Raw genomic sequence first — 24,133 nt, 5'->3', positions numbered from 1 at the left:
CTCGCGCATTAAAGCCCCCCCACATTGGGACCGTATTTGTATCCATCGTGTGTCGCACCATGAACAATGTGTCCAGTTTAAGCGATTGATGGGAAAGTTCGGCAAGTGGTTGGTGGTCTATAGTTGGGTACTCGAACTTGTCCATCCGAGGCTTCTTGCGATATGGCGTTATTTCAACTGGGGTGACATCGAGTTTTCTCTTTCTGCTTCTTCTCTTCTGTTCAGTTGGCAGTACAGGTTGAGGTACCTCATCAATGTCCTCTGCTTCCATGTTGATATTTTGATTTTAAAAATGCCCATGGTGTCATAGAGGCTGTCGAGGCTGGACAGGGTATGAACCAGCTCATCATAATTGTCATAGGCGTTTCCCATAGTGACTCCACGCTTTGCTCCCTTTGGACTGCTTTTCTGTCGGTTTTGTATAACAGTTGCGAGTTCTGTTTCTAGTTCTTCGTGTTTGGAATAACTGATACAGTCGCCAAAGCGATTTAGTACCGTGATCAGTTTGCGACTTCCTGTGAGAGACTTGATTAGCTTAGCTAGCAAAATATGTTTTTTGGGCATTAACTGTCCATTATGAACATTAAATAGTGCATCGGCGCTAGCCGCAGTAGCCCGCCGTTTTACAGTTTCTGAATCTCTATTACCACCACCAAAGAGCGTTTCGAAGAAGATATGTGCGAATGGTGGTGCTTCACCTTCGCCACGGACAAGCGCATCTACATCGAGCGGATCACCTCATGGATTCTGGTTAACCCCTTTCAAATGTTTGCGCAGTAATAAGGCAGACGTCACAAGTTGTCCTTCGGGAGAATACTTAAAATTATGAACCTCTTTTATAGATCTGTAATCAAGGCGACTGTTGTGGACAAGTGAACCGCTCTTCTTGGCGACTGGCGATGAGATTGTCAAATCAGTGGGGAACTGCTTTTTCAGCAGTTCGCCAAGATAACGAACGCTACTAATAGAGGATTCCTCTTCATATTCCTCGCAAAAGAGGCGATACCGGTCATATATTGAGACTAAGTACCCAAATCGAGAACCAAGGATTATATTTGTCTTCACATACTCTACTAGTTCTGTCATTGCTCGTTTGCCCAGTTTTTGCTGGGAACTACTTTGTTGTCTTGTCTTCTTTACTCTAGCGGCAGCTAAGAGTTTGCTGCATCTACACGAGTGGTGATATTTTACTTCTTTGGCAATCATATCAATGCCATATATTGTTGTCAATACTTCATCGTCCCCCAACAGTTTTGCGGCTTCACGCATTTTGTTTTCTCCATTTTTAGTCTGAACTAAACATAACCCCTCCTTCTTGGTGACATTTGGAAGAGTTTTCAAGTTTTTATGGCAGTGCAGACATTCATTGGGAAAAATCCCGACATCAGATCTTTGTGAAGTTCCTGGCACAGGAGACGTCGACGAACACAATTGCTTGCTTTCACATGGCTGGTCTAGATTGGGGCCAGCATATTGAATAGCTGTAAGCGTGCGGTAACATTTAACGTGATAGCCATCCTCTTCTGTAGGCGCTGAAGGGAGGCTCTCGATCAGTGCATGGTGTTTTGATTTTTCATACTTTTTTGTTTGTTTTCGGGCATTTGCCGATTTTACTATCATGGTCCAGCGGTCTTTTGTCACACTGAATAATTTTGATTTCTCCTTCTCCATGACGTGAATGATACATCTTTTTGGCTGATGGTCTTGCCGGTAATCTGAAAAACAATAACAATTCTTCAACCCCATATCGCAGAACTGTTTGAGCAGTTCAGATATATATTTTAATTTGATAATTTTTTAATATGAATGGACAATTTACCTGAAGACTTTTCAACAACAGCTTGATTGCTTTCTTGACTAGTAGCATTCTCAGGATTGTTGGGTACAGGATACATGTCTAGGTCGGGCCTTGGTATCTGTATGCCCTAATATGTACCCATAGGAAGATGGGCTTTATTGGAAAACAGACCATCCGTTTTAAAAATAACTTAATTGCTATACCAGGAATGAAGCTATACCAGCTTTTCAACAACAGCTTGATTGCTTTCTTGACTCGTAGCATTCTCAGGATTGTTGGGTACAGGATACATGTCTAGGTCGGGCCTTGGTATCTGTATGCCCTAATATGTACCCGTAGGAAGATGGGCTTTAGTGGAAAACAGACCATCCGTTTTAAAAATAACTTAATTACTATACCAGGAATGAAGCTATACCAGGAATGAAGCTATACCAGGAATGGTTTCAGTGAAACTAATAGAGGAGTGGATTTCCACACTCTTAAAGGAAATTTGGGTGCAATTAAATATTAAGTTCTCAAGTTTGTTATTATTGGGTGTTTGCGGTCTTGGATATACAGTCATCCCCCGTTTCTCGCGGGGGTTACGTTCCAAACCCTCCCACGGTAAGTGAAAATCCGCGATGACTGGATGCCTCCCCAAAAAATGCCTATTTTTTATAAACACGATTGGGTTTGATTTCTATATTGCGAATGTTAAACGCTGTGCGGTGTATTAACACGATTGGGTTTGATTTATATCGAGTGAATATTAAATGCTGGGCGGTGTATAAACACGATTGGGTTTGATTTATATCGAGTGAATATTAAACGCTGGGCTGTGTATAAACACAATTGGGTTTGATTTATATCAAATGAATATTAAACGCTGGGCGGTGTATATACACGATTGGGTTTGATTTATGCATATCGAGTGAATATTAAACGCTGGGCGGTGTATAAACACGATTGGGTTTGATTTATATCAAGTGAATATTAAATGCTGGGCGATGTATAAACATGATTGGGTTTGATAGGCTCCTGATGTTGGCTTCGTCCTTCTTGATGTAGCGTATGGTCGATTCATTCAAACCATAATGGCGTCCAACTGCGGCAAACCTTTTTCCTTCCCAAAGCATATCAAGCCTCTTATCCTTCCTCTGGCGCTTCGGTTCCTTGCCAGAAGCCTTAGAAGGTGCAGGGCGTTTGGGCGGCATCGTAGGGCTTGGAGAAAAAAACGTAGAAAATATTCGAAGTTCACAAGCGAAACTTTGTCTCGTGCGTTGTGTCATTGGTCGAGCGCCACACGTTTATAATTTATTGCTTAAATTATTTATATTTTATATATTATTACCGCGATGTACCGGGGGAATCCGCAGAAAAAAATTAGTTACGTTCCAAGGGAAAACCCGCGATGAACCGGGGGAGCGATAAGTGAACCGCGATATAGCGGGGGATGACTACTTATAGGGTCCCAAGGAACCCGGTCTTATCTACAAACGCCGGGGAAAACTTGGTCTTAAGTTGTGGAAATGTTATTAGTAGTGATAGATCGATCGTAGAAAAAAAGAATTTTGGGGGTACTCGAAAGTGCATATAAATCGCTAATTAGGCCTTAATAAGACCGGTTTTATCTAATTACGCCAGACATTTTTTGGTCTTGAATTATATTTTTGTTCATTGCCAGTGATCTAAAATTCAGAACTGCAATCAAAAACTGTGTACTCCAATTATTTTATAATTTGGGTTTTGGGGTCTCGAGTACCCTTAGGGTCCCAAGGAACCCGGTCTTATCTACAAACGCCGGGGAAAACTTGGTCTTAAGTTGTGGAAATGTTATCAGTAGTGATAGATGGATCATTAAAAAAAAAGAATTTTGGGGGTACTCAAAAGTGCATATAAATCGCAAATTAGGCCTGAATTAGACCAGTCTTATCTAATTACGCCAGACATTTTTTGGTCTTAAGTTGTGTTTTTTTGGTCATACAGGTGATTCAAGCAAAATTAGCTTGAATTGTAGGGGGTGCTCAAATTTACAAATAAAAGTGACTTTAGGGTCAACTTTTGGGACCCCCAGGGGCCAAACGCCGAGGTTGTGCAACTTAAGACTGCCCATTCATTTATCAGCATGATACTCCAAATTGAATGAGGTAATCAAACAAAATGTACTCAATAGTGCAATTAAACATCTGCTAGCTCCCCAACTGCAGGAGGAAAGTCCTCTCCGGCATGCAATACATGTGACGACAAGCAGCTTGCTCAGTTTCTGCTGGGCCCCCATGTCCAGCAGCTCGCTCAGTTTCTGCTGGGCCCCCATGTCCAGCAGCTCGCTCAGTTTCTGCTGGGCCCCCATGTCCAGCAGCTCCCTCAGTTTCTGCTGGGCCCCCATGTCCAGCAGCTCGCTCAGTTTCTGCTGGGCCCCCATGTCCAGCAGCTCCCCACGAACCAAACTGCTTTCTGGACTTTTTATACTGTCCTCCTCCCTCCCTCTCTTCACACACACTGCGCACTCTCAGCTCCTCGCCGGACAAGCATTTTGGCATCTCTGTTTGTCCACTCCTCAGCTTCTCCTTCTCTTGGTCTGACTTCCCCCCCTGTACACTCGTGTTTTCTTCCTCCTCATTTACAGTAGTTTTTTCCCGTATCTGCTCGTTTGAGCCTCTTTTTCATTGGTGCGCAGCCGATGTGGATGGGTCCACGATGCAGATTGTGGGAAATGCCGCTGTCTCTGAGGGAACCTCAACGCAGCCCCTGTCCCTCTATGCGCCCAAAGTAGCGATGACAGCCCCTGCTCCCTCCCTCGCTTGCAAGCGTTACTGTAACCTGGTTGTGAGATGTGCCGCACCCCACCATGTATAGGAAAAGTGTTGCACGTCGTGCCATGCACATGCATGTGAGAAGGGGCAAAGTCCAAAGCGGTGAAGGCAATCTGATCGGCCCGAAGGATTAATGACCACAGATGGACTGTGCCCAATTAAGCAATGCGCGAATGGAGTAGCAACGGAGATGGATGCAGAGGGACGGAGGGACGGCTGTGTGGTTGCTGTATGGGGGGTGGAGTGCTATATGGGGGCTGAGGGGTTTGGGATGCTTGTAGTCACGTGGTTGGGTTCTATCTCGTGACTCGCCCGCTCGGGATTCGTGTAGTGTGCATTCGATCAGGCAATAAAGCAGAGTTGCTACTTGCTCTCGTGTCTGTCTGACTGCTCTGCGGACACTACAATTGGTGATGAGGATGGGATTCGGGTTACCGCTCACAGGGGTTTCCTTCTTTTTGGAGTAGGAGGCTACCATTAAAAAGTAGCAGGTTACCATCACCGCGAGCGAAGCGAGCGCAGCTGTATGGCCGGGGTCCAGGGCCCGCCTCGGGCCCTGGAAGCGGGAGGATCCTCGATGGCTGGAGATGCATTCCAGCATGATTTCTGACATGAAATAGTTCTCATATTATCATGCTGTTGGGGTGGAAAACTCCACAAAAACAGGTGTTTTTTTTTCTTTCATTCATTTTATGCATATTTCCCCTCTTCGATTTCATTTTACTTTGTTAAATATTGTTTATTATTATTTTATTGTGTTTTGTTTTGATTTAATAAACAGCTCAAACTAATAACTTTAGACTAGTTTATTGTTTGAAAATGAATGATAAACATGTATTTAACTTCACTCATTTTCTAATAATTTCTTTATTCGATGTCAGCTTGCTTCAATTAGTCAACCAATCAAACAGTCTAAGTGTGAATACTGCGTCAGTCACAATCCCGATTTTGTTGAACTTCCACCTTACATTATCCACCAATATCGTGTTGTTATACCGTCAAGAATAGCTCGCAAGTCTATGGTACATGCATGTACCTGCGGTTACCAGTATTCAGTTGGCCAGTTCACAGCTGCTCATACTTGGCCTTCACTTCAGTGAATAAACAGAGATTTTCAGTGCAAATAACCATGAATAATAAGATGTACAAAAGCTGCTTTAAGCTTATAGGCTAATTAGTTTATAAATTAAAAAGGCACAATGGGTGCCCGTGTATTTTGGAGCCCCATCACTTGACAAAAGCTCAAAATGGACGAGGTGAAGCACGTGTTTCGCGAAACAACAACAACGTCGCACTCGCGACAGTGCAAGTTTAGACCCATTACTGATGGCCAGAAGCTTACCTCCCATGTCTTTGGACTTCTTCAAAAATCCAAAGTCAAACAGGGATTTTCGTTTCGATGCCATCGTTTCGGCACCAAAACTGCGAGGCCTACAAAGTTTATTTTCTTGAGGTCATTGCTGTATGGAATCAGGGTATCAGGCCAACAGTCCAAAACGAGGCTAAAGCAGAGAACTCTCCATTGCAGGAGGTGGTTTTAGCTGCTTGTGTTATTTTTAGTTCAGTGTTGTGCTAGACCTGGCGAGAGTACTAACAGTAAAAGTAAGCCCGCTTTTATCGAAATACTCATGTGTTTTCGTCTCGGATTTCAAAACAGGGGGTGGAGAGATTTTGTGGTGACAAAAAAAAATAAAAAAAATAGAAAAATCGGCGCTGAAGTAGGCGGTGACCTTTGACATTTTTTCTCTGAGTAGACGGCTGTGGGTCTCCGGTAACTGGCTTCTAAGGAAACCCCTGCGCTTATGGCAAAGTGCCTGTTTTCATCGGCGATGACTTTGAGTTGTTTTCGGAGCAATTGGAGTGCTACTTTGACGCGAACAGCGTGGTGGATGAAGGCAAGAAGAAGTCGATCTTGCTTGCGTTGCTGTCACCGGACAATTACCGCCTGATAGGTGAACTGGTTGCACCGAACAAGCCGAGAGACACCGGGCTGTCGTTCTGTGACATTGTGCAGAAGATGAAGGCGCACACAGCGCCGGAAAAATCATCACAGCTGGCGCGGTACAAGTTAGATCATCTGGCGAGGAGCCCGGGGGAGCGCGTCGTGGATTCCCGGAGCACCGGGAAGCATGCTAACTGTGACGGTCTCTCGCGCTTGCCTTGCGCGGAGGGTCCAGCTTCGTCTGAGTCAGCCGACCGGGTTGATGTGTTTGCACTGAGCCAAATCCAGAGCGGGCTGGTCACGGCCAAGCAGGTCGCGGTGGAATCGGCTCATGATCCAGTACTCGCCTGTGTCGTTCACGCAATTTCTACGGGGAATTGGAGCGATCTGCCTTCGACACCGGCATTTTAGCCATTCGCATCTCGCGCATCAGAGCTGTCGTTGGCCCAACGGTGCATTATGTGGGGAATGAGAACTGTGATCCCGCCGAAGTTCAGGCAGCGTTGTTTGCAAGAGCTGCATGTCAGTCACCTTGGCGTCGTGAAGACTAAGTCTTGCCCGCAGCCTGTTGTGGTGGCCGGGGTTAGATAAAGACATTGAACAAATGATTAAGCATTGCGCCACCTGTCAGGCAGATGCCGACAATCCGCGTAGGGCGCCGGGGCTATGGCCGATCCCAGACAGGGCCTGGCAGAGAGTCCATGTGGATTTTGCTGGTCCTTGTAAGGGCAAAATGTTTTTGATTGTGATCGATGCGTTCTCCAAGTGGCCGGAGGTTGTGGTCATGCAGCGTACATTGGCGGACATTACGGTAGAGAAGCTGCGAATGATCTTTGCTAACAAGGGAATACCCGAGATTCTGGTCTCTGATAACGGTCCACAGTTCCTCGCGGGTGTGTTTGATGATTTTGTGCGTCAAAACGGTATTTGACATCTGAGGTGCGCGCCGTATCATCCTGCCACGAACGGGCAGGCGGAATCCTTTGTTAAAATGTTGAAATGCGCCTTGCGTAAAGGGGGGTGTGCATCTCCGCAGAAAATGATTGATGTATTTTTGCTGCAATATAGAATTGCTGTTCATCTGGCCACCGGTGATACCCCTGCCATTCGTCTGTATGGACATGCATTGAGGTCTAGACTGGATTTGCTGCGACCTGGAAGGTCTGTGGCTGGGGCGGTGTCGCGCCCGACGCTGGTGCGCAGATTTGATGTGGGACAGCGGGTAATGGTGCGTGATTATGGCCACGATTTCAAATGGGTGCCAGCCGTGGTGTCTGTAATACTCGGTCCGGCAAATTGCCTGGTTAGGACTGATGATTGAAAGGTGTGGAAACGGCACGTGGACCAAATGCATGATCGCTGTTCAGCGTCACCCCCCATGCCAAGCGACATGGAGCCCCCACCTCTGATGTCGCCGGGGCCAGACGTTGCATCGCCAAGGCCAGACGTGCCGGCGCCCACGGGGCTAGCGGACTTGGGGTGTTTACCTGATTCAGTCCTGCCCGAGGGAGACGAGCAAGCTTGTCGGCCGGGGGCACTTGATGTTACGGATGGGGCGAGTCCGGCGAGGGTGTCACCTCAACCTAGCCAGGAGGCGTCTGAGCCTGGGCCAGCTGGCAGCACTGTCCGCCCGGGGCGGTTCAGGAGACGGCCGCGGTACTTGGAGGATTTTGAATGTTGATTGTTGCCATTTTAGAAGGGGAGGAAGTGTGCTGTATGGGGGCTGAAGGCTTTGGGATGCTTGTAGTCACGTGGTTGGGTTCTATATCATGACTCGCCTGCGAGGGGTTCGTGTAGTGTGCATCCGATCAGGCAATAAACCAGAGTTGCTACTTGCTCTCATGTCTGTCTGACTGTTCCGCGGACACTACAGGAGGGACGGCTGCGTGGTTGAAGGTAAGACCGATGGTGTGAAGGAGGGATTGTCAAGATGAGGTTTGGTGAAGGGGAATATTGGTGGATTGAGAAAGGCAGAGGGGTGAACGGACCGATGGTGTGAAGAAGGGATTGTTAAAAGGAGCAGGGATGGAGGGGGGGGAACAGACAGATGCGGTAAAGGAGGAAAGATTGAAAGTAGCAGAGGGGGGCAGCATACTGATGGGGGTTGAAAGTAGCAGATGGTTTTGGATTGGACCGATGGGGTGAAGAAGGAAAGATTGAAAGTAGCAGAGGGTTTGAACAGACTAATGGGGTATTGAAAGTAGTGAGGGAGAGGGGAATGGGGGGAGGTGGTTGTAGAGGGAAGACATCACACTGAGAAAACATAAACTAACCTCAACACATGCCACCTGAAAAAAACCTTAGACAAGGGGCCAAGGACTATCTACACACAGATTAAAGAAATAACTTGTCTTCGGGTCACCTATGTGTCCATGTATGCTCTCCCTTTGGGGTACGTTTCCAAAACCGTAACAATATGATTGTTATTAGGGTACACATTGAAGTATTTATGCACAATGATTTTCCCCTTGGAACTAAAAGCCAGTCTCATGGACCGTGCCCGACCCCGGGTTTTGTCGGTTTATCTGAGCTCAGGCTGGAGTATGTACCAGAGTAAAGCTAAATTACATGCTCGTCTGCTGGCCTTAGATTGCCACTTTAGGCCATTATTGGGGTTGGAGCAAGAGGTAGAACCGGGCCTGCACAGTTTTCTTGTCGATATCCCTTGTCTTACTACTCTTACACATGGCGACAACCTCAGCAGCAGCATTTTTCTTCTGTATTTCATTGAATCCCTCAAACAACCAGTTTCACCATTCTCAAGTTGCCTTATAAGTTTGAGTTTGTCCTCTATCATGAGCACAATATGCTTACTCTTTGCCTTTGAATCAGTAGACTATGACATAGCACGATGAAGCGAATGTTTAGGCCCCATAAATCTTAAATGTGAAGGATGTATATGCAAAATGATAAGTGAATCGTGCAGATGTACTGCAGGAAGTGAGCGTGTGGGATGCTTTGTTATGATGCGCAAAACACCATGAACGCTGATTGGTTGAGTTTTTGGCAAATGCTCAGACTCTCCGACGATTGGGTGATCTCCCAGAGGGATCTGCGCTCGCCAATTTTATGCGGATATTTCACGTTTGCGGTTTGTTGAGATGCGAATAGTAGTTGACTTATGTGGATCGTAGTTGAGTGACAAGCAATCATTCCATCACATGCTAACACCATCTGTTAGGTATCCGTAACACTCAACATCACCCCTCTGTGCTATTTCATTATTTTTTCTTGCTCGAGAATTTTCGAGAAAATTGAGAAAAAATGTTTTTCATCTTTATTGTTTGGCCAGAACTTATTGGTGATACAAGACATATTAGTCCAAACTTTATCTTACAGCAAGATAATGATCCAAAACACTGAGCTGGAGTAATTAAAACGACTCGCTGGAGTTGGGGATTCGAGTCAGTGACTCAGACTCGAGTCGTACTCTATTTGCAAAATTTTGCGACTTGTGACTTGACTTCGACTTGTCGAAATTGACTTGAGACTCGGACTTGGGACTTGGTGTGTGGGAACTTGCGACTTGCTTGCAACTTAAATGCGTTATAATGACTTGTTCACAATGTTCGGAAAATAATTGTTGAACGAACATTGAAATCAAATAAAATAGGGTTTAAAATAAATGGTAAATTATTTTCAGTCGGCGGTGTGCACGGTTCAGTTAATGACGACATATACCTTGTACGTGTGTACTGTACATGTGCATCGCGCCAGCGCTTACAGCCGCCGAATTGCATACCAATTTCTACTCAGGTTAAAGAGAGTGTCCACTCTCCAGACAGCACAGAGCACACCATGTCCAAGTGGCAAGTGTCAGTCTTACCAACGAAGGAAGCACACACAACTTTATTCAAACCATGTCATCGACATTCGTGTTAAATCAGGGAAACTTGGCCCCATGCATGTCCTCACCCAACAAAATTATTTTGTGATTATTTAAATGTCATTTGACTTGGATTATTTCAATTTTGGCAATAATTGTAAATTATATCACGACAACAATTGAAGTTACTAATTGATACGTTTAATTTTCTCAAGTGTGCCGTGCTCTTTCTGCTTCCACAGCGTCCCACCCATTCTTGATGATATGTTTCGTTTTAATGTACATAAATATACCAGTAAATTATTTAAATCTCCTTTCCCATTCCACATTGAATGCTTTGGTTCTACTTGTAAGGAATTTAAACATAAGCTAAGGTTACTGACTAGTCTCATGTACACATGTTAAGTCGGTACACTAGGTATGAGAAGTAAATTTAACATAAATTTATTTTTTTATAAAAATTTAACATAATTTAACATAAATTTAACATATTTGCGATCACGACCGCAAGATGGAGCAGTAGAGTCGGCTCCACCGAACACCTGGAATCTAGATCGTACCTTTCCGATAACTCCGAAGTTACGGGTCCCTTACAGGACCGTGAATCGTCAATAATTCAACCGCATGGGACAGGGTTATTTGCCAAACTTCAAAATACCTAGAGGCCCACGTGGCGAGCTACCGAGGAATTCACACCCTCGACGGAGCTCGAACGGGACGAGCTGTTACCGTGCTTGACCCGTGCGTAACCCGAACGGATGGTTACCGAAGTCCCTTCGGTCCAAATGCACAACTACGGCAGCAACGGCCTTTTTAATCCCCCAACACGCACCGTGCTAAACCAATGAAGGAAAGGACAAGGACGAGCTGAAACATTCAAGAAAATGGATATTTATTTACAATAGGGGGGAGGGAACACACAAAGAGCAGAGTTAAACCGACTAAGCAATGCAAGTATGTACAGGGCACTTAAACAATTCTACTTGAAGACGGGCCCAAGGACACACACATGCACACACAAATACCCAAAAGATGGTGGACCACAACGGTCTTTATTTGGCTCTCCAGCCGAGGAGGATAGTTCGGCTGGGAGTCAGGACGGCTGACTACCTGGCCGCGCGCGGCTGGACGTCCACCCATTCCCGGAGCTCCGGTCGCCAAAGGACGGACCAGAGTAGCCAAATCCAGAGGAGGCGAGATGAGGTGACCTCCCGTGTTGAGTTGGCCGATCACTTGTCGTACTGCGCTGGACGAGACGCGTCGGATCCGCAGGGTGCAGCCAGACGCAGACCAGACCAAAGACGCGCTCGAGCACACGGGACCAATCTCTTCTCGATCGACCCGACAACCACGATGCCACCCCGAGTGCCTGGGATGGTGGATGAAGAGCGGATGCCCACCAGCGCGAGCGCCAACGAAGCAGCGAGCGCCAGCAGACAAGTTCAGGCGATCCGGCTGACCAAAAACCAACTAGACTCCGACTCTTCTGTCAGATCGCACCGAACTATGATTCACTCCTTCTCCAGAGGGGAGGAGCTGCCTGCCATGGACCTGCTCTCGCTTAATGGACGGTTTTGGTGCGCAAATGTGCTCGTCACCCCCGTGATTGGCCAAAAGGGGCACTAAGTCCGCTGATTGGACCGGGGGGTGTGGTGGACCGCCCCTCAAACAGGGAGAGTAACATTGTCCTGCGTGGGCTGCGCTCATTGGCCGACCGACGGCAACCTCGCTCGCATCCCCCGGATTGGGTGAGAGAGATGCCAGGTCCTCTTGAACTCCGCCCACCACGAGCGTTATGGTGTCAGGATGGAGCGAAGGTGTTGTTGTAGTTGTTGGTGATGTAAAAATGTAAAAGAAAACCCTGACTATCAAAATATCTCTGCAGCGCACGAACATTTAATTCCCATTAGACTAGGGATGGGTTCTATCTATAAACACACACTTACTGATATAACTGTTCTATAAGGACCTGAATGTTGAGTGCAGTAAGCTTCCAAATTCGTAACAATACTACGGTGACTTGAGACTTGCCCTCAACAACTTGAGACTTGGCTAAAGTGACTTGTTGACATCTCTGGAACTCGCTGTGGTATGGGTGTGGTGGTGGTGGGCGGGGATGGTGTGGTGGTGTTTAATTCGGAGTAGTTACCTCTGCCACCAAAAGTTGACGGAGGTCAAGTTTTCACCTTTGTTTGTCTGTGAACAGGATATCTTAGAAAGTTATGGATTGATTCGGACAAAACTTGGTGGACAGGTTAGATGTGTGACAAGGATGGATTGATTAGATTTTGGTGAAGATCTGGATCTGGATCCACATACGAGGGTTTAAAATTTTTTCTTTGTGATTCTTCACCATTGACAGATAGGGTCGAAAACAATATTTCGCATGATATTTCAAAACGTTATGGACGGATTCGGACGAAACTTGGTGGGCCGTTTGGGTGTGTGAAAAGGACGAATTGATTAGACTTTGGTGAGGATACAGATCTGGATACTAGAATTTCTAAAGTGATTCTTCACCATTGAGAGATGGTCTGAAAAAACGATACATAGCATATCTCAAAATGTTGTGGATGGGTTCTGAAAAAACTTTGTGGATGAGTTGGGTGCGTGAGAAGAACTAGTAGATTAGATTTTGATTCAGGTCCACATGCCGATCTGGCCTATCATTGGGGTACAAAAGCTAAACTGTTCTGCCTTGTGGAGATATGCGCTTAACAGAGTGCTGTTCTAGTTATGTATAATTACAAAATTTGGGGTGGAGGTTGTGTTTGAGGGGGGAGTTGCTTTGTGTCTTGCTTATGGCTTCCTGAACTATTTGGCTCTTTTGCGACAGCGCACTTGGCTGCAAAACCTAGTAAACATACACAAAACCTCGACACACTTTACCTGTCACACATAACGGGACCCCTCCCCCTTCCAGATTACAATATGATATCCTTTTAAACACAGTTGGATTTGACATTACTGTTAAACATAAAAGTTGTCTCTGTGATATTTTGTCATCCCACAGCAGAGAGGCCACAGGCAGCCAGCAGATCCAGGTTAATTGCAAGAGAAACATTACTGGTAAGTATCACATGGTAATTTCCTCAAGTTTGTTTGATTTTTGCCCCCCACCCACCACATCATGGACACTAATCTATTGGCACTCATGATTATTTAATTCCAGGTTAAGGAATGTGAACTGTCTGGGAATACTGAATTTTGGTTAACTATTGAAGAACCTGGCCTTGCAGATGGGAAATCCCCCAAGGTTTGGGATACATTAGTTTGACTTTCAGTACAGCCTCCAACTGGGAGTGGTGCTATGATGTACGACATTACATCAAGAGAATTGGATGACTTCCACCCCCCCCCCACCCATCCTTCTGATTTGTTTGTACGCAGCAAAAGGCTGTGGGGTAGCATCATTCGCTGATGATGCAGCTGTGTCGCTGATGCAAAGCCCGCTGCTGGTTAGGGCAGGAATTTGGAATTTGGCCTTGGAACTGGCGATAGCTCTTGCTACTCTTCGCAAAGGACACCATGGGATCATTAACATCCACCAACTAATGCTGGCAAACAGGATACCAATTTTACGTTCATCCGTGGGATGGCGGAGGAGCTCCTTGTGAGCCAAAGGCCATCCATATCTAGTGCCCAACTGTGTCTGCGGACATCCTGCTGCAATTGGGTTACTTTTGTTAGGAGGTTGGTGGCAGGATCTGCACTCTGGCCACCGTAAAACTCTTCATTCTGCAAAACCCAGAAATGCAAACAAAACTGAAAACCCACTCTGTGGGAGTACCTCCTGTGCTGCTGCCCTAGGCAGGGCAGCTCACCGGATGACAGGATTGGGGCAAAGCCTTTGCTACCCCCCCCCCCATTCCTTGATGATGGGAGGAAAGCACAGGGTAAACTTACTGGGTCAGATTAAGGTGGTGTGTGTCGGGGTCGTGCTGAGGTGTCGTCCACCAGATGGCGGTCTATTTGGGTCCCTTCGGGTGGGTGTCTGGAATGTCCTATTCTGAAGAGAAGATGATTACCTGGCTCTGTTGTCATCTGAGCTCATACATTTGAACATCGGTATTGCAGCACTTTCTGAGGTTCAGAGATTGGATAGTGGCGAGATCATGGTGGGTGGTCACACCTACAATTGGTCTGGTCACTCTGGTTACTATGTCCAAGGAATTGCTGCAGCTGGGTCCAATAAGCTAACTCCAATGATAATTAAGGTAACACCAGTGAACGAGCATATTATGAGATGAAGGATTCGTCACTCCTTGGGTGTCGTTTATCTGGTCTCTGTATATGCTCCGATTGAGGAAAGTGATCTCACCGTGAAGGACGCATTCAATGTCGCGCTCGAGTCTATGGTTCAACAGTGACCAGGAGAGATACTCTTCTTGTCTTGGGGGATTTCAATGCATTGACTAGAACTGATAGGGATGGTTATGAGAGATGTGTTGGTCCCCATGGGTCTGAAACTGTGAACCGGAATAGCACTAAGTTCCTTGACTTTGCAAGAAGTCATGGACTGAGGGTGGCTGGTTCATGGTTTCAGCGCCCACAGGCTCATTGCTGAACTTGGCATTCCAACGATGGTGATGTGGCAAAGGAGATTGACCATGTGCTCATTTGATGGTCACTCGAGGATGATCCAGAAGTGCAGGGTCGACTGGAGTCCTCAGTTCCTCAATACTGACCACAGGTTTGTTGCAGCAATTCTGAAGTTGCAGCTTAAATCTGAGAGAATGGTACCATGCCAGCCAAGGCTGGATGTTGGCAAGCTCAAGGATGAGAGGGTAGCTGAGGAGTTTGTGAACAGGAGTGATTTTGGGGGGATTCGGGGGGGGGGGGGTCTGAGTGCTTTGTGGAATCTTGAAGAGTTGTGGAGTGCCTTCAAGACCACCATCCTTGATGTTGCCGGTGGATGTCATGGAACTCACCGTTGGGTGAAGAAGAATTTTATATCTCAAGGGAAATACCATGTCAAGGGAGATACCACTTGATACCATTGGCCAGAGTTGCAGGGCTTGGCTTAATGGCAGAACTGAGCTGTTCATATGCGCTGAGGTTGGACAAGGAGGCTGATGTGCGAGGAATCTGTGAGGGGGTAGAGCATCACCTGTGGTCAAATAATTCTCATCCTACTTGCAGGGCATTTTGCGCATTACGTTCCCCCAAGCCTGTCCCTCGGTGTACTGCAGTTAGAGCGAGGGTGGTGAGCTCTTGACAGAGGAGTCCAAAGTGAAGGCCGGCTCGGCCAGTTCCTTTGAGGGGTTGTACCAGGCTGATCCACCAGCTGTTGAGTTGGATGTCAGGGGTGTTACCATTCCTATTGCTGACCCTCCAATCAATTGTGATCCACCTTTGTTTATGGAAACACAGGCTGCGGTGAACCGTTTGAAATGGGGTAAAGTTCCTGGGATCTGTGGTATCCATGCTGAACTTCTCAAGGCAGGTGGAAATGCTGTACTCATGTCATTGCATGCAGTGCCGTGCTCTGCCTGGAACACAGGCATCATCCCAACCGACTGGAAGAGGGGCCTTGTTGTCCCTCTCTGGAAAGGGAAGGGTGATCGCCAGGACTGCAACAACTACTGAGGGTTGACGCTGCTCTCAGTGCCGGGCAAGGTCATTACTCGGATAATTACTGATGGGGTTCGCCACAATCTGCTTGAGCATGAGCACCCAGAGCAGTCAGGCCTTACACCAAAGAGGCCAACAATTGACCGTATCCTTGCTCTTCGGGTCCTCACTGAACGTAGACGAGAGTTTCGGCAGGGGCTGCTTGCAGCTTATGTTGATCTCTGAAAAGTGTTCGATTCAGTTTTTTTTTTTATACCTTGGTCGAGGCTCGTATGAGAGCAAACACACAACTCACAGCAAGGAGGCATGAGACAAGAGGGGCGGGAGTGGAAGGGACAAAACAGTGGGGAACAGACACATTAGGTGAACTGTGGAAGGGAGAGGGATGGGGATGGGACGGGGAACATGGCGAAGAGAAGATGGACATTTCAGGGACTTTCAGGAAGGAAAGCAGGAGAAATGAAGGAAGTGGGCTTGGATGGATTATCGGGGGTAGAAAAGATCGAGGATTTGGATGGGGGAAGATAAGAGGTGGTGGTGAACAGCTGTTTTGAAAGCCATGGGAAAGAATAGAGTGAGGAAGTTTATTCCAAAGGCGGGAAAAAAGAGGAATGAAAGAGTGAAGATGAGCAGTGATTCGTGATTTTGGTAGTTTTACCAGAAGGGGGTTGTTGGCGGACCTTGAGCGCCCTGTGGAAATGTGGTGGGGACAAATCGCAGAGAGAGCAGGGGGGGCAAGGCTGGAGAGGAGTCGGTAGAAGACAGAAAGACCACCGACCAACCTGCGGTGATTGAGTGAGAGGCCCAAAGACTCAGCTTCATTGCGGGAGATGCCGATGATCTTAAATGCCCTGGTTTCGACAGCGTGAAGCCGAGAAAGGTGGGAGGCAGGAGCACCAGCCCAGAGGGGAGAGCAGTACTCCATCAGGCTACGGACAAAAGCTTTGTAAGTGGTCAGGAGCTCAAGAGGGCCGAGGAAGGACTTAGCACGACGGAGGATTCCCAGTCGGCGACTGGCTTTTGAGGCGAGGTTGGAAATGTGACTTTCCCAGGAAAGGTCATGGCAGATAGTGAGACCTAGAAGCTTGAAAGAAAAGACTTCTTCCAGAGGATTGTTGAGAAAGTGGATGGAGGGGTTTTGTAAACGGTCCTTTCGAAGAGACATAGTGAGAGTGTGAGATTTGTCTGGATTGAAAGACATGTTCCACGTGTTGGACCAGTTTGTGATTTTATCCAGATCTGCAGTGAGCGAAGAAGCTGCTGCTTGCCGGTCTGAGGGATGACAGATGGTACGGCAGAGGGTGGAGTCGTCGGCAAAGAGAAATAGAGGATTTTCCAGAGAGTCCGAGAGATCATTGATAAAAAACAGAAAAAGAACAGGGCCCAGAACGCTACCTTGAGGAACTCCAGCCTGCACAGGAAGAGGGGATGAAAGAACTCCATTTAGGGCCACACGTTGACTGCGACAGGAGAGGAAGTCTGCGAGCCATGAGTGGAGATGGCCTTGAATACCATAGGAAGAGAGTTTGGTGAGTAGGGCAGGGTGCCAGACTGTGTCAAAAGCACGTGATATGTCCAGGGATACGGCTCGGATTTCCTGTCTGGCATTGAGGACCTCCATCCATTGATGGGAGAGCAGAAGCAGCATATCCAGGGTAGAGTGACCTGGTCTGAAACCAAATTGATGATTGGAAATCAGTGAATCGCGATGCCCTCTGGAGGATTCTTGGTCTTCGTGGGGTGCCACCAAAACTGATCGATCTGATGTCTGAACTATACTCTGGTACTGAGAGTGCTGTGAGATGTGGTGGTACCATATCCGACTTATGTCCAGTTGCTACTGGAGTTTGTCAGGGGTGTGTACTGGCCCCCATACTTTTCAGCACTTGTATGGACTGGATTCTGGGGAGGATGTCGGAGAGCTCAAGTTGCGGTGCATCATTTGGGAATGTCAAGATCTCTGACCTTGATTATGCAGTCTATGCAGTCATCTTTGCAGAGACTGGATATCCTTTTGGGGGCCCTCAAGATGCTGAATGAGGAGTTGAAGCCGCTGGCATTACGGGTTTCCTGGGTCAAAACTAAGATGCAGTTTTTCATTGACAGCTTGGATGCTGCTATCTTGTCTGTACCTATTTGTGGTGAGGATGTTGAGGTCACTGAGAGATTCGCTTTCCCTGGTAGTGATATTCATGTCTCTGCTGGCTGTGAGCCAGTGGTCAATAGACACCTGGGTCCTGCCTGTGGAGTCATGGATTCACTGGCTCATGGGGTGTGGTGCTGCCGGTACCTGTGCGGGAGAATGAAAGTCCAAGTCTTCAGGTCATTGGTGCTTTCAACCTTGCTCTATGGATGTGAGACTTGGACTCTGACCAGGGATCTGAGATGGAGACTGAATTCCTTTGGTACCAGGTCTCTACGGAGAATCCTTGTCTATTGCCGGTCAGATTTTGTGTCCAACAAGCGGTTGCCGAGGGAGACTCAAATGAGATTTGTTACCTACATCGTCCGTGAGCGTTAGCTGCTGCTGTATGGACATGTGGCTCGTTTTCCCGACACTGATCCGACTTACCAGATTCTCTCAGCGAAGGAGCCTTGTGAGTGGAGCAGGCCAATGGGCCGACCACGTGCCTCGTGGTTGCAGCAGGTTGATCAGCATATCAAGGAGATGGGGATGAGCCTGGCATCTGCCTGGGGGATGGCCAGACGGAGGCCACTGGAGTACCGGCAGAAAGTGGATGCAGCGACGTGCTGCTCTGGCACATGTTGCCATCCCTGACTTGACCTGAGGGATGGCACACACATTGATGAATCACAATGCCTGTTAAACACTGGGATGACAGCTTATAGCTGAATTGGGAGTTGAATGCAGGCTAGACAGCTTCGACGTGAGAGTATGTATCTCTCGGCCATCTTTTTAGCCCTCGCCCTACCCTGAACCCCCAGGACTACAATATGCTTTTTAACCACCTAAAACCTCCCATGTACCACCAGTTTTCAACTCAGACTCCTGATGTGATGAACTCAAGTTCAAATTACATCTACCATATGTTTGTCCGTTTGTACTAATGTCTTTGTAATTCTTGCAAAAGTACACGGATGTCTACTATTATCTTTGTCTCGCACAGAATTTTTGTATAAGGTCCTCCAGGATCCTTGTCTCTTTGTCAAAAAATCCGATTTGGCTACTAAAATGGAAAACGGCTTTGTACACAGCAATGAAATGGAATTGTGAAATAATTTCACCTTTATTTTTTTTTAATCTCAGGTAAAACGAAGAAGGCACTTCTTTAGGTTGGTTGCTTCCTTGCTTCCAAACTCATAGTTCTATTGTTCTCTTGAGTGGGAAGGGTATTTCTTTGCCACAAAGTATCATTTATTTATTCAATTTCATTCATTCATTCTTCACTTCTTTGGTGTAGATTTACCCTCAACAAGCCAATACAACACAATGACAGCTGAGCCGCAGAAAACTCAGAAGAACAGCAAAATAGAACGGTAAGAAACGAGCATGATATGTCCTCTGTGTGTGGCCAAGATTTTCTGCCTTGTAAATCTGTCCAGTAGTGGGGAAACTTAGCTAAATATAGCATAACAATTGTGCATTTTGTGAGGAAAGCACCAAATTTGGCACACGAGTAGCCTATCGTATTATGAACAGATTTGGATATTGGGCCATCTCAAATTCAGCCGCCGATGGCTGTGGAAGCCATTTTCCACTGCCATCAAAAATTTTGAGATGGCCCAATATCCAAATCTGTTCATAATATGATAGGCTACAAGTGTGCCAAATTTGGTGCTTTCCTCACAAAATGCACAATTGTTATGCTAAGTTGCCTCACTACAGTCCTGTACTGGGATCGATCAAACCTTGTGCTCCTTCTGTTGACCTACACTGATCTGTCTGCTTTTATCTGGCCTCTGACAAAAGTGATAAATCATTTATTTAGAAAGCAATGGTGATGACTGGAGACTTGTAAAGGTAGCACCATGACAAAATTTGGCCAAAAGATAGCATTATTTGAAGTCTCAGTTTCGGAATAGTCATAAACTGCCTGACAAGTGAGAGTTTCCAAACCTCGTTGTTGTATTTAACTTCAGTGATGCAAAACTGAAATCAAATTTATCTGCAAAACTCTTGCTGCATTTGAGGCTGGGGGAGTAACTGCTGAAATCTATATCTCCAGGTTCTTCCTGGCATCTTTGTTCTTTGTTCCTTTCACACTTATTCCTACTTTTTCACATTTCTCTTTATTCATTCTCATTCTTGTTTTTTCTTTTATCTCTTTTACTCTTTATTTTTCTTTCTGTATCTATCTGTTGAGAGAAATGTGAATTTTTGCTGTAAGGCTCAAACCTGGATGTGTTTGAGGGTAGTGGAGTAGTGGCTGAAACCCGAATCCTATCCAGGTTCTTCATGATGACTCCATCAGGAGTTTATGTTTATGTTTAAACATAATTTAAAGGACTCCTTTGTTTATTCAGGTTCCTTCTGGTGACACCAATTCAGTATTTGGTCTTCTGTTTGATTAGTTTTCAAAGAAACTTAACGATTATCACCTTTTCATATTACTTTTAGAACATGCAAGGAAAATTGATTCAGAAGTTCATTTTACAAGCAACTTGCTTTGCTGCATTTTCATCAACTTTTAAAAACAAAGTAAAAGCAAACATAGAAATGATAAATCCCAGCAGTTATTGATCTCATAGCATCAAATATTTAGTTTTGCTGCAACCTGCTGTGTTGTCTCTTATGCTGACTTTTAAGAATGAGAAAAGAATGAACAAAGTAAAGTAGTCAGGATGAGTCAATCTTCATCACAGACGTTTTTTTCAAACAATCATAAGCATAATTTTTTTGTTTGCAATTGAAAAGGTATTTGAGAGCATTTGCAGGGAGGTTTTTGTTTGTATGCTAATATATGAATTCTCCTACAAGGAGCTTCAATGCAGGAGGCCTTTAGTCCCATCAAAGTCTGTGCAATGATTGCCAACTTATTGTTGTTTGTCCATGCTCTATCTTTTTTAAATGCCAAGTATCATGCAAGGAGGCAGCACGAACCATTTTAAAAGCTTTTTTGTACCATTTAAAAGGGTTCCAATCCCTGCTCTCTCAGACTCGGAGCAAATGCTCTAACCATTGCACCGGTGAGTCGCTACCATCTTAAATGGCTGATGAAATTGTGACATCTTTGTTTAGACTGCCTCATCTGGCATACAGATAAATAGGGTAAGGAACAATGAAATCATCTGACATACAGATAAATAGGGTAAGGAACAATGAAGAGAACAATATGCTATAAACAAGAAAAGTGACTGCTGAGCTATAATAGCATAACCATGGTGAGAAGATGAATATGACATCATAATTTTCCTGAAGTGTGGGTGAGATGAGTGGATGGAATCTGTATTAACGATATCAAATTCCATTTTTGTCCCCGACACCTCCAACAAGATCAGAGATAGGGGACATTAAAATGATCTCCGTCTGACAGACCGACCGATCATCTGTCCATGTACTTTTGTGTACGCGATATTTTAAAAAACCTTCGAACGTGAAGCTTTCATATTGCAGATATTTATTTCTCATGAGATTATCTCAACAGGATTAGATCATTGTTGTGATTGGCTGAAGTATGCTGTCATGGCAACCATCTTGATAACTTCGCTTGTGCATGTGATATTTCAAAAAATGTTCAAGATTTAGCTTTCATATTACATATAGTAGATCTGTTCCTCATACCATCCAAAAGGTGGGGGACCTTGAGTATCAGCAATTTGTTGAAGGAATCTGACTCAGCAATGGGAATATAATGTTAAAATATATTTTTATCCACAAATAACATCCACAAATTCTCTACTCTTCCCATAGCTCTCCCCTTTAAGAACTGAGATTTTTCACTAAAACTGTAAAACACCAAAGGAATTCAATGTAAAAACAAGAAGCTGATGCTCGAGGTCCCCCACTTGTGTGGGCAAGCAAGTGCACTGAATGGATTGGGGCACAACAGAATGAAAGGAACAGTAGAGAGAGAGAGAGAGAGAGAGAGGAGAGAAACACCAACAGCAGGGTTGAAGTACAAAATAGAGGGAGACTTGGACAAACAACGGGTGTGGGGAGGAATGATGGGGAGGGGAGGATGCATGGGGTGGACACGATGGATACAGAAGCAAACTCTTAGAAGGGGAAACACTGGAAATCTGGAAGGAGGTGTGTGTGTGTGTGTGTGTGTGTGTGTGTGTGTGTGTGTGTGTGCGTGCGTGCGTGCGTGCGTGCGTGCGTGCGTGCGTGCGTGCGTGCGTGCGTGTTTGTATATATCTATCTGTATATATATGTATATATATATATATATATATATATATATATATATATATATATATATATATATATATATATATATATATATATATATATATGTATATATGTATATATTTATATATATATGTATATATTTATATATATGTGTATATATATATATATATATATATATATATATATCTCTATATATAGATATATATATATGTATATATGTATGTATATGTATATATATATATATATATATATATGTATATGTATATATATATGTATATGTATATATATATATATATATATATATATATATATATATATATATATATATATATATATGTATATGTATATATGTATGTATGTATATATATTGTTGTGGTTACCAAATTCGCAAACCACCATTCAGGTCCCTTAGGTGAGGTATCTCGGTAAGTACATGTGTAGTTAGGCCCAAACCCGTTGTCTAGTGGGAATACATGTCATTTATGCGTGCTGCGACTCTTCAGGATAGCCGTTTTTCTTTTACTATCTTTAATTTGGACCAACTGCCATTGTTACCACCACCAGTCACAACATCAACCACCAACCACAACGCCGCTTCACCACAACCGCCACGACCTTCACGTCACACCTCGCAACCGTCGCATCGCCACCGTTCTTGCGCCGCTTGTGGGTACCGGTGTTGGACTCGTGCAGGGCGCGCGCCGAACAGCGTGTACAAAATCACGGATTTTGTGCTTCAAAAACGGATCAAAAACGACACACGCCCACTTTTTGCCGTCCAATCGGTGAGCGAGGGGAGAATTGGCCCCGCCCCCAGGGCGTTGGAGGTCGATCGATATATGCAAATTTATGGATCAAAAAGTATTCACGCCCACTTTTTCTCGGGCCAATGGGGAGCGAGGTGAAAGGTCGAAGGGAGGGGGTCAAAGATGAGAGGGCGAAGCCACGGGGCTGATATAAGCGACCGTGTTCGCCAGTCCAGGGAGTAGTAGAGTCGAGAGGGAACAGAGAGTTAAGACTTCGCGGGCGGTGGAGTTGGCAAGAAGGAACTGGTCGTCGTGTGCGTTGGAGTCGGAGCGGAGGGGACGGAGCTGTGGAGAGGCGGCGAGGGCAGACGAGGGGGTGCTCGCGTCGTGCAGGGAGCTGCACCCCAGGGAGGCCGACAGCGCGACCTGGCCGAGGTGGAGACGCTCGTCGCGGGGCAATAAAAATCCTCTATACCCCGAGCATCAGCAACCCCCTCCTGTTTCCCCCCGCGCTGAGATAGTGCGACCAAGGGGGCCCCTTTCCCACCCCCTACCAGACACTGCCCGCGAGGCCCGCGGAGTTGAGGCACCATCGCCGCTCCGCGTCTCATCACCAGACGGGTAGGCCCGACCCGGTCTCGGCCTCAGGCCCGCCTCATCCTTGAGGGTATTCTTTCCTTGGTTTTGGGTATGTGTTGTCGGCGCCGTCTGTGAAGTAAAATTGTATAAGTGTTGCCGTGTGCTCGTGTAATCGGTATTAGATCTGCATTGTCGCATTTGCTTTTTGTGTAAATTGAATTGTGTTTTTCTTTTCTGTGTGCTTTTGGTGGAATTGAATATGTGTGCTTTCCGTTCATCGCGAATAAATGTGCTTTGTGTTGAACTGTTTCCCGCTTCGCTTCGTCATTTCTTTCTTTGAATCCTCATCTTGCTACACGTAAAGGGTTGGTAGTGGGCTGAATACGCCCGATAATTAATCGAACCGTCGAGGTCGACGATAACACCGCTCGGTTATCCCGATAGTACGGAACGGGTCGCTTAAGTGGCCCGTGTCCGAAGTCGACCTGCGGCGAGGTGCGATCGCCCGGTCTACCCTCCGCGTGGGTACTTAGGTATGTCGAATTTGGCGAGCAACCCTATCC

General features: G+C 45.9%; 1 protein-coding gene across 7 annotated transcripts in view; it reads left to right on the top strand.

The window, feature by feature from the left end:
* The window catches only part of LOC147032882 (E3 ubiquitin-protein ligase RNF220-like), a 127,612-nt gene that overhangs the window by 76,398 nt on the left and 27,081 nt on the right, over positions 1 to 24,133 (top strand). For 6 of the 7 annotated variants that reach the window (XR_015055387.1, XM_085870851.1, XM_085870848.1 and 3 more), the window contains 2 exons: positions 13,372 to 13,427; positions 19,355 to 19,430. Coding sequence is in view for 6 of the 7 variants with exons in the window: in XM_085870851.1 (XP_085726977.1) it covers positions 13,372 to 13,427; positions 19,355 to 19,430 (132 nt within the window). In the remaining variant the exon portion in view is untranslated. The remainder of the gene's footprint in view (positions 1 to 13,371; positions 13,428 to 19,354; positions 19,431 to 24,133) is intronic. The other variant, XM_085870846.1, reaches the window with a different exon arrangement.

The sequence above is a fragment of the Eptatretus burgeri genome, chromosome 2 (genome assembly GCF_056783735.1).
Source record: "Eptatretus burgeri isolate ZD-2024b chromosome 2, Ebu_testis_v1, whole genome shotgun sequence".
Taxonomy (NCBI): domain Eukaryota; kingdom Metazoa; phylum Chordata; class Myxini; order Myxiniformes; family Myxinidae; genus Eptatretus; species Eptatretus burgeri.
Note: the sequence above shows the minus strand (reverse complement) of the source record. Positions and strands in the feature narration are given on the sequence as shown.